General features: G+C 35.1%; 1 protein-coding gene across 1 annotated transcript; it reads left to right on the top strand.

Moving 5' to 3' along the window:
- Nucleotides 1-252: 252 nt before the first annotated feature.
- Nucleotides 253-1,811, top strand: LOC149161999 (anthocyanin synthase-like). The gene is made up of 3 exons (XM_089435613.1): nucleotides 253-795; nucleotides 882-1,209; nucleotides 1,289-1,811. The coding sequence occupies exons 1-3, from the start codon at nucleotides 299-301 to the stop codon at nucleotides 1,544-1,546; spliced, it is 1,083 nt and encodes a 360-aa protein (XP_089291739.1). The 5' UTR covers nucleotides 253-298; the 3' UTR covers nucleotides 1,547-1,811.
- The last annotated feature ends 9,025 nt before the right edge of the window (nucleotides 1,812-10,836 follow it).

The following is a 10,836-nucleotide window of genomic DNA, read 5'->3' as shown; positions in this document are numbered from 1 at the left end:
CACGTGCCTACTTGGAAGTCGCTGTGCGTTCCTCTACCATTCCAATTTCTAACCATAATCGAAACGTAAAAATCTAGTTATTCCATGAAACCATGACATGTAAAATTTGATCAATCCATCGACGCGCTCCCAACGAACTTGCACAGCGTCCACCAGCCCATCCACCAGCCCAGTTTCGAAAAAGAGTGGTAGATACAGTGTCCAATCTATTTATATCGCAATCTCTGTAACCACTGCACACCTCAATCCCATTCATTTCCTAAGATACTTGAATTCTGAATTCTAGTTTCTTTTTATCATGGCACCAGCGAGAGTGGAGAGCCTTGCATTGAGCGGCCTCGCTGAAATTCCTGCCGAGTACGTGAGACCTGTGGAGGAGAGGCCTACCGAATGCGTTCTCAACTTGAAAGGAGGACTGGAGGGCGAAGGCCCGCAGATTCCAGTGGTAGATGTTGCCGGATGGGATTCTGCGGACGAGGACATCAAGAAGGAGATCAGGCGTCAGGTGGCGAAGGCAAGCAGGGAGTGGGGAGTCATGCAGTTGCTGAACCACGGCATATCTGAGACTCTGATAGAGCGACTTCAGGCAGCCGGGAAGGCGTTCTTCGACCTCTCTGTTGAGGAGAAAGAGAAGTACGCGAACGACCACGCAGCGGGGAAGATAGCGGGGTACGGCTCCAAGCTCGCCAACAATGCCAGCGGTCAGCTTGAATGGGAGGACTACTATTTCCACCTGTTATGGCCTGAACACCGCAGAGACATGACCACCTGGCCTAAACATCCCCAAGAATACATGTATTTATATATCTTCTTACTCTTTTTTACAGATTTTTATACACTAATTCACCAGTAATTGATTATGGTTTATGAATACATTGCAGCGAGGTGACAGACGCCTACGGTCGGGAGATACGGAAGCTTGTCACTAAGGTCCTGGGGACGCTTTCGTTGGAGCTGGGCGTGGAGGAAAGTCGAATGGAGCGCGTGCTCGGTGGTGAAAATCTGGAAATGCAATTGAAAATAAATTACTATCCCCGCTGTCCACAACCAGAGCTTGCTCTCGGAGTGGAGGCGCACACTGACATCAGCGCACTGACATTCCTTCTGCATAACATGGTGCCCGGCCTTCAGCTCTTCAAAGACGGCAAATGGGTCACCGCCAAATGCATTCCAGGCGCCCTCCTCATCCACATTGGCGACCAAGTCGAGGTATGCCATTAATCCATTTTCACTTCATCATTTAATTATTATCCCATTTCATCATTAATGTGTAGTTGCCGATCATCAGATATTGAGCAACGGGAATTTCAAGAGTGGGCTGCACAGAGGGCTGGTGAACAAGGAGAAAGTAAGGATTTCGTGGGCTGTATTCTGTGATCCGCCAAAAGATGCCCTGATCGGACCCATGAAGGAGGTGGTGGACGAGAACAACCCTCCATTGTTCCCGGCGAAGACCTTCCAACAACACACCGATCATAAGCTGTTCAAGAAAGCCCAAGCCCAGGCGGAGGCCCAGGCAGCCAAGAAACTCAACCAATGTACTTGAAGTCCTACTTTAACATTGGGCAGAGCTGCGGCGTTAGATGGTGTGGTGTTTTCTGTTGGTGGGCTATTTCAGAGTGACTTTGTTTACAATTAGTTAGACTGTCGTATTTGCTGTTTCTTCTCAAAATGTTGGATGGCCTCTATCAATGCAATGCATGCTTGTTCATATATGGTATCCAATGAATTGTTAAGATTTTCCAGTTCACCTTTTCAAGGGTTTCTGCTTCTACTTTGAAAATTTATATATTGATATATGTTAAAACATATTTCACTGTTTGTCATCTGTATATATCTTTTTAGTGTGAGTAGGCCAATTTTTCTAATAATCTAAATCCTCTTATTTTATGGTTATGAATGAAAGATGTTTCCATATTTTGGTAACTGAATAGCAGGTCAAATATTAAATTTATCGCATTTTTAAAACTACGTTTATCGGTTAATATTTACCTAATATAGTTATTAAATAACAAATATCGCCATGTGTTGTAATAAAGGTTAGTGCAGTTATATGGTTGTTAAATGTAGATATATTTTAAAATAAACATTTTATGATATATTTCATGATACATTTTATATTGTCAAAATTTAAAAAACTATTAAAAATTAATTAAATTATAATTGAGTGAAAGACTTATTCTACAGATTGCGTGATTTATACATGACTCTTTAAAAATAAAATAAAACATTTTCTAAATAAAAAACAATATAGATTATAATAAAAACCAAAATGAATATACATATTTGATATAAAGATTTGGTAAAGATATTTAAGTCTCAATCAAATATTTTAACATCTATATGAAATAACATAATTTTATTGAGTTTAAAGAGCATAAAATAACTAAAAGTAAAAAGTCATTATATTTCACATTTGACTGTGAGTAAAATACATAATTTTTATATTTTTAAAAATATTTTAATATAACAGTTAAATAAATTATTTGAATATTTATAGTAAGTAATTTATATCAAAATTAATTTTATAGAGAAAAAATTAATTCTGGTAATGTTAACCCTAATAAAATATTTAGATGGTAAAAAAAAGTAATTAATGAAATTGAAAAGAATTAATATTATAATAAATATTTTTTAATTTGTAATTATTATCAAAAAAACGGTAAAAATATTTCCGAAATTAAATTTCTATATTTGTATAATATTATTGATAATTAAATTAAAATTTAAACACTTTATTTAAAATTTTCAAAATAAATAAAAAATATATATCACACATGAAACTCTAAAATAAATACACAAACAAAAATGTACATAAATATGGCTATAAATAAAGTTCCTATATTTAGAAAAAAAAAAATATATATATATATATATATATGCATGACCATTTATAAATATATATACAATTCCGTAAGTACTTGAAAGCCGAGAATGAAATCTTGGACGATTATGCGGGAGGAATTTTTCTTTAAGCCCGATCCTCTGAATCGCCTTTGACAGTTTATTAGTACCGTTTCATAAGATTCTACTCCAGGCGTTACCCCATTTTCCTGCAATTGAAAAACAATAAAGAATATAAATAAGTTATAAGCAGTGAACACTCTTACAGTTGAAAAACACGATACAGAAAAGTTACACGAGCACTAAATGTTCCTGTGCCTGAAATACAATGAAGAATATACCATAAGTTAGCGTACAATATGCACTTACTCCATAGAAAGTTACAGAAATTTCACAGTAGGATATGAAGTTGCAGTGTGAAACATAAATTTGAATTATTTTAATATTGGAAATTTAATAATTTTATTGAGGGAAAAGTTTATTTCACAGTTTAATATGATATAATGTATAATATTGTTTGTTAGTTTATTTTAGATCTGTATTTAAGATGAATTTATGCTGGTATTTATATAAATGAAAAATTATATTAACAGTGTATAGGTTTTTTTTTAAATAATCAAGGAAAAAATAAAGCTGAGTTTGAAAGGTCAATGGAAGATTGGGGGAGTTAATCACTACCGTGAGTACATTAGCAGCGGTCTCGCCCTGCTTAAACAGTCAGTCCATCTCTACTGGTTAATGAGATGCATAGTGACCAAAGCTATAATTGCAACCTATTCCATCTCTACTGGTTAATGAAATGCATACTGACCAAAGAAATAGCTGCCACCACCTCACCCTATTTAGACAATCAGTCCATCTCTACTAGTTAATGAAATACATAGTGACCAAAGCAATCGTTGTTACCACCAACACAACAGCCCAAAGTGACCCCAAAGCAATAGCTGCCACCACCTCACCCTGTTTAGAGAGTCAGTCCATCCATCTCTACTGGTTAATGAAATGCGTAGTGACCAAAGCAATTGTTGCGACCACCAACACAGTGAGCCCAGTCGGGCCTCTGAGACATTCGAAAATAGATTCATCTTATTCAACTTACATTCGAAAAGAGCTTCATCTTATTCAACTTCAGTTACAGAATCAGAACGTTGGCGTGAGCCACATTGAGCCGCATATAACATGTGTGCCCCAATCTGAATTGTCAAAATAAAGTGCTCCGGTGGAATTGTTAGATAATTAGTTGGTCAAAGTTATGCATGTTAATTTTGGATTAATTTTGGTTGTATATGTGGGGTAACATTTTATGCTTACTAGTGGTTTCCAAACTAATATTTTATGAACCGCACTCGTTGGTTCGAAGACAAAAAAATTATCTCTATGTAATTTTCACAGAAGATTCTTCTCTAATCTATCATCTTTATAAAATTTGATTAAATAGATTCAAATTATTTATATTTTAGATGGTTTATGGTTTATAATATAATTCTATAGCCTACTAAACAAATTAAAATCACCGAATAACTTATATATTTGTAACCTACAAATGAACGAAAGAAAATACTACCAAACTTTTAAAAAAAATAAAAATATATATAAAATATTAAATACATTATAAATTAACATGATCGATTATTATAAAATTTCGCTGTTGGAAAAAATGTCCATTATCATTGGAATTGGAGCCAAAGTATTAAGAGTTCTCAGCTACCCACCCTGATAACAACGTAGATCCGAAAATGGTCGACATATATTGATAACCTTGGGTCAAGACGTGCAAAAATAACTTTTTAAAAGTTTCAAATGTTAGAATATTTTTTATTATTATCCCTGCCCTGTCAGAGTTAAAGCCTTCCATATATCCTTGACCATGACTTAGTTTTAGATTGGACTAAAAATTAGATTATATTGTGTAACATTTAATATTGGCCCAATATATTTAATTTATTTGTTAAAATATTTTATTTTATTTTTAGTGAATTTGATTGACTTTGATCTTAGTGTAATGATTATCTATCTGTACCAAGAAGTTTTATTTACTGCAGTGTATAATATATAATATAGGGTGTAATATATAATATGTAACTTTTTTGAAATTTAGGTGAAAAAAGTTTTAAAAATTTGATGATGAGAGTGTTTGAATGGTTTTTTAAGTGTGAAAATAAACGCAATATATAATATAAGGTGTAACATATAATATGTAATTTTTTTGAAATTTAGGTGAAAAAAAAATAAAAAATTTTGATGATTAGAGTGTTTGAATAGTTTTTTTAATTAATAATTTTTTTAATTGTGGAAATAGATTCACGTTGTTTAGAGAGTCAATCTATCTCTACTGGTTAATGAAATGCATAGTGACCAAAGCAATTACTGCGACCACCAACACAATAGCGCAAAGTGAGCCCGAGTCGGGCCTTTGAGACATTCAAAAAGAGGTTCATCTTATTCAATTTCAGTTGCAGAATCAGAACTTTGGCATGGGTGTAACATCCCTACCGTAATAACTCAACGTAATTAAACAGTTATAAAATAGTTACGAATCAGTTATTAACTAATTCTTGTTATGCAGAAAAATGGTTGAGGGGAATGCTTCCATGAATAATCCCGTTCGCATTCCGGTTTTCCGCTAGCGGGGGGGTGTAACGTCCTCAGGTGTGCGACGAGCTGGAGCGCACGGGCTGTTGTGCGATGGGCGCGCAGGTGTGCGACGAGCTAGAGGCAACAGGCAGTTGTGCAACGGGCACGCGCGGGTGAACGACGAGTTGGAGCGCACGACAGAGGTGCGACGGTAGGGCGACCCGGTTATGCGACATAACTTGCGACGAAACCTGCGATACAATGAAATGCGATGGGAGTTTATACCCGATGGAGCGTGGAGCGAGACACTTGAAGGCTGACCCATGATGGAGGGCGGGCCGACTTGTAGTGTGGGCGTTCAAGCGATGGTTAAGGGGTGTGAACGAAGGTTGGGCAGTCGGCTGGGCAAGCCCCACCCACACGTTACAAAGGATATATATTGAATGCGTTTGGAGAGCATTCGATCAATCATTCGACACACAACATCTTCGCACAAATAGTGCGCAGTCTAGTGCGCAGAAGGGACAAGAGGAAGAGCGCATAGCTCATGCGCTAAGTCTTGGTTAGCCGCACGGAGGTAGCTCGCACTTGGAGTTGGGTGAAGGCGTTGGGCAAGGTGTGCCTGTTGGTCGGTTGAGGCGTGCACGGTGAACGTGTAGCGCCCGTTTGTGCTAAGTCTTGGCGTGGGTGTCTTGGTGGCTCGGGTGAGCGCCCGCCCATCGTGCAAGTGTGCACGAAGGTGAACAGAGGTTTGCCTTGATTGTAAAATTGGCTAAGTATGAAACTTGGACTTCCAAGTATACTTGTGAAAGCTTGTAATATTGAAGATTGATTAATACATATATTTCGGGCAGACTCATTGTTCAGGGAGTTGCCCCTCCCTTTATACTGTGCAATTGTGTTCTCGTTTATAATTGTTGTTGATAATGAATGTGTATGGGTGTTCATTGGTATAAAGGATAAACATAATAATACTTGGTTGCGAAACACAAACTAAGTAGGAGAAAGTGAATTAGGCGTAGTCCACGAACATAAGTATTGGTGAAAAAAAAGTGTTCGGTGGTGCCGCACCTCGCTAAGAGCGGTTAAAAGACTACCGCAGGTGTAGGGGTGTGACAGGGGGGGGGGTTCTCCCAATTCAAGTCAGAGACGAACAAGGAGAAGTAGTTTCGAATTCTATTTATTCTTTTGGAGGTTGTTTTTTGAGCTCAAGACTGCAAGAGAAGCCTCAAATGCTGGATGTTAAGAGCATAAGGTTTTGCAGAGCCGAAAAGATTTTCACATTCTCATTAAGCGGTGAAATACCCTTCAAAAACAAAAGAAATTACAGTCGGAGCCGTGTCCTGGCCGTTTTCTCCAAGAAAGACTGGCGCTAAACCCCTCCTTTGCTTCCGGCAAAGCCGATCAGTTTTTGGAAAGGAGCTGGAAGTAGCTCATCATACGATGGAGCCAGAAGCAATTATTGAATATGTTTGCCAAGAAGCTCACCAGTAAGTCTGTGAAAAGAGGTGCACGTTCATAACTCAATTCTCTAAAGCCTTTGATATTATTCTGCAATTTTTTTTAAGGGGAAAGGGATAACTCTTGCATAAGCTCGGCTATGATAGAAATCGTAGATGTCAAAACGTTTGATTTCTTTGCTGGCTTTGAGTTGAAGTTATGATATGCTTTAAAGGAAAGAATTTACGGCATGCTTTAAAGAAAGTATTTTAATGCATGCAGTAAAAGATTGATTAATTTATCTGTTTTCTTGGTAAAAAAAAGTATTTTAATGCATGCCATAAAAGATTGAATATCTTATATGTTTTCTTGGTAAAGAAAACATGTTAATTCATGCAGTTAAAGATGATTATTTTATATGTTTTCTTGGTAAAGAAAATATGTTAATGCATGCAGTTAAAAATTGAATATTTTTAAAACATGTTAATTCATGAAGTTAAAGATTGAAAATTTTATATGTTTTCTTGGTAAAGAAAATATGTTAATGCATGCAGTAAAAGATTGAATATTTTATATGTTTTCTTGGTAAAGAAAAGTATTTTAATGCATGTAGTAAAAGATGATTATTTTATTTGTTTTCTTGGTAAAGAAAATATGTTAATGCATGCAGTTAAAGATTGAATATTTTATATGTTTTCTTAGAAAAGAAAGTATTTAATGAATACATATAAAAGAAATTGCAGTTAAGTTGGATTTTATTGAGAAGGGATATATGCTTTATTGCATCGGGATGCTAGCTAATCTCTACGTTTCTTGTGAAATGATTATGCATTACATGCATGATAGAAATAGCTAATGATGTGTTTCTAGGCACATATATATTCATTTCTATAGTTCTTTTTCAGAAAAAGGGTGTATACTTCATGTATGAAGATGAAGGCTTTTATGAAAGTTTTCTTGGAAACAAAAATAGAGGCTCTTTCCTTAAAAGACATATGAATAGTGTTCATATCATATCAAGAATCCATACTTGTTTCATGAAAAGATTATGTGCATTGAAGTAAAAGTAATTGTGTTAGGAAAAAAACACATGTTGCATGCACATAAGGGTAGCTATTGTGACATTGGAAATATGATTTTGGGTGTACGTAGAGAAAGTATTAAGTTAACTTTCTTGGAAATATTAATCTCTTGAAAAGATTGTCTTGCTAGATGAGTTGGGTCGATTTCTAGTTTGGTGCATAAAAAGGGTAAGTTAACCTTGTTATTGTTTCTTGATTTTTATGCATAAAGATGGGTATTCCCAATATTTTCTTGAAAGAGAAAGCATGAGAAACTTACTTATAGGAAGATAAAGAAATGGGGTTATAATGACTTCCTTTAAGAAAGAAGTATGTGATTTGTTACATGAAATGATGGTAGTATTCTAGTGAAGGGAATATGTGTTGCATATATTAAAGAAGGGCTATTATGATAAGCTAATGTATGCACAAAGAATAGTCATTGTGATATAAGAGTTATGTTCTTTGTATGATAGAGAAACTATGTTGAGTTCTCGAAAAATAACTATGTGAAAAGAACATATGTGCTTAAGCATAGAAACAACAGTTTATTACATGTATGAAGATATAATGATTGTGTTATACATGTTAGTAGAACTAATGAGTTAGATCTCTTAAAGAGAATTATGCATTAGTGAGAATAAACATTGTGGAGGTAAAACCATATTTACTTGGGTATATGTACTAGTTAAATAGTATGTCATGCTTGCTCATGCAAATGAGTAGATGTTAAAAGATCTATTTTAGAGGTCGATTATTGATTCATTAATATGGTATCTAATCTTGTTGCCAAAGCTTGTTAATGACAACATTGACAGGAAACGATGGTGGTTGGTGCCAAAGAAAAGTGATGTTTAACATTGTGGCAGGAAAAGGATTAATGGTCCATGCAAATGAGTTTGAGTTGCAGGATCGTCCATTTCTAGAACAATCATGCCACAAGGAATGTTGCATGTGGCGGTATGTAAGAAAAGGGTTTCATGGAAAATGTATTAGCTTTTAGCTAGTTATGTGACAACTTAATGATAATTCATTGTAATGATTTTATAACAATGGTTAAGGGATGGAATCCCTTATAAGCCATTGAGTGAGGGGTGAAAACCCTCACGAGCGTTTAATAATAAGATTAAACATTTGTTGGTTTTCACCCTACGGGGTTTCCAGGGTATATTGATGTTCAATGGTGTGATTGCCTTTTGTGTCAGTTTGATGATGATGAATTCTTGATGTTGATGGTTCTTTATTTGATGGCATAATCATAATGTCCAGGTATGAGATTAATTAATATGGTTAAGGAAATCATGGCATGGATGCAAGGATTCATGAGATAGTTTATGTTATTACACTACCATAGTGGTGGTTAATGGTTATGCAACTTACTGTCTTTTAATGCAAATGCAATTTACTTGATGTACTAATGAACATTATATCTAATGGTTAATGAGGAATTTGTGGAGTTGTGAATTGGATAATTACTTTTGGGTAATTTGCGTAAAAAAATTCTAACTCCCTGCTTTTACATGCGAGGTTACCGGGGTACGTTACAGTGGGCCACATTGAGCTGCATATCCCATGTGTGCCCCAATCTGAATTGTCAAGACAAAGTGCTCCGGTTGAATTGTTAGATAATTAGTTGGTCAAAGTTATGCATGTTAATTTTGACCTAATTTTGGTTGTATATGTAGGGTCACATTTTATGATTACTAGTAGTTTCCAAACTATCATCTTTATAAAGCTTGATTAAATAGATTCAAATTATTTATGTTTTGGATAGTTTATAATGTGATTCTATGGCCAAGTGAACAAATTAAAATCACCAAATAACTTATATATTTGTAACTTACATATTTATAAATGAATGAAAAACACTACCAGACTTTAAAAAAAAATCCAAAAAAAATATAAAATATTAGATATATTATAAATTAACATGATTGATTATTATAAAATTTAGCTGTTGGAAAAAATGTCCATTGTCATTGGAATCGGAGCCAGATTACTAAGAGTTTTCAGCTACCCACCCTGACAACAACGTAGATCCAAAAATGGTCCACATCTATTGGGTCAAGACGTGGAAAAATAACTTTTTAACTAAAAGTTTCAAATGTTAGAATATTTTTTATTATCTAACTTAAAAAAAAAACTAATTCTTTACGTTCCAAAATGTAAAATATCCATCTTAGCCTTGATTATCCGCCTTATTTACCTTTGATGGATCTTCTTGGATTTTGTCTCGAACAATATCTTTCAACTCTGATAAAATGTTTTTAAATTAAAAAAAATATCTATAACTTACATCTAAATGGTTCACCCATTCATCTTTGGATTCGGTATCCTTCGACTTTAATAAAATGTTTTAATACAGGGTTCCTTTTTGGATTCAATTTTGAGGATGTTCTTTCGACTTTAATAAAATGTTTTAAAACCGTGGTTCCAGTATCAAGGTCGATTTGTCCCTTAAAGTGACACGTCATTAGTGTGCAGAGTGAAAAGCATTAAAATTTATAGTAGCAGAGGATTTAAGATGAAAAGCAAAAAAATTTATAACCCTAGAAAGGATTTGATTTTCCGGGTCTCCTCACGACCCTACCATCTCACCCTCCCAAAAAATTGTGAGTTGGCCTAATTCCCTGACTTCTTTTTTAAAAATATGGTACCATATTTGTTTCATGGTGGTGATGAGTCTCAGGGATTGCAGCCTTTAACGTGTAGTTTAAGTCCTTTGCGGTCCACACTTTAAGGAATAAATAACCAGTTAGATGGTCGTGATTTCACGTGCCTACTTGGAAGTCGCTGTGCGTTCCTCTACCATTCCAATTTCTAACCATAATCGAAACGTAAAAATCTAGTTATTCCATGAAACCATGACATGTAAAATTTGATCAATCCATCGACGCGCTCCCAACGAACTTGCACA

This window comes from Pinus tabuliformis, chromosome 5_2, assembly GCF_031772625.1.
Source record: "Pinus tabuliformis cultivar Carrire ecotype Pingquan chromosome 5_2, CPIR1, whole genome shotgun sequence".
In the NCBI taxonomy this organism is placed as follows: domain Eukaryota; kingdom Viridiplantae; phylum Streptophyta; class Pinopsida; order Pinales; family Pinaceae; genus Pinus; species Pinus tabuliformis.
Note: the sequence above shows the minus strand (reverse complement) of the source record. Positions and strands in the feature narration are given on the sequence as shown.

Coding starts and splice junctions, on each gene's coding strand:
- LOC149161999 (XM_089435613.1), top strand. CDS start 299: ATGGCACCAGCGAGAGTGGAGAGCCTTGCATTGAGCGGCCTCGCTGAA. Junction 796..881: donor AAACATCCCCAAGAATACAT/GTATTTATATAT, acceptor AATACATTGCAG/CGAGGTGACAGACGCCTACG. Junction 1,210..1,288: donor ACATTGGCGACCAAGTCGAG/GTATGCCATTAA, acceptor GCCGATCATCAG/ATATTGAGCAACGGGAATTT.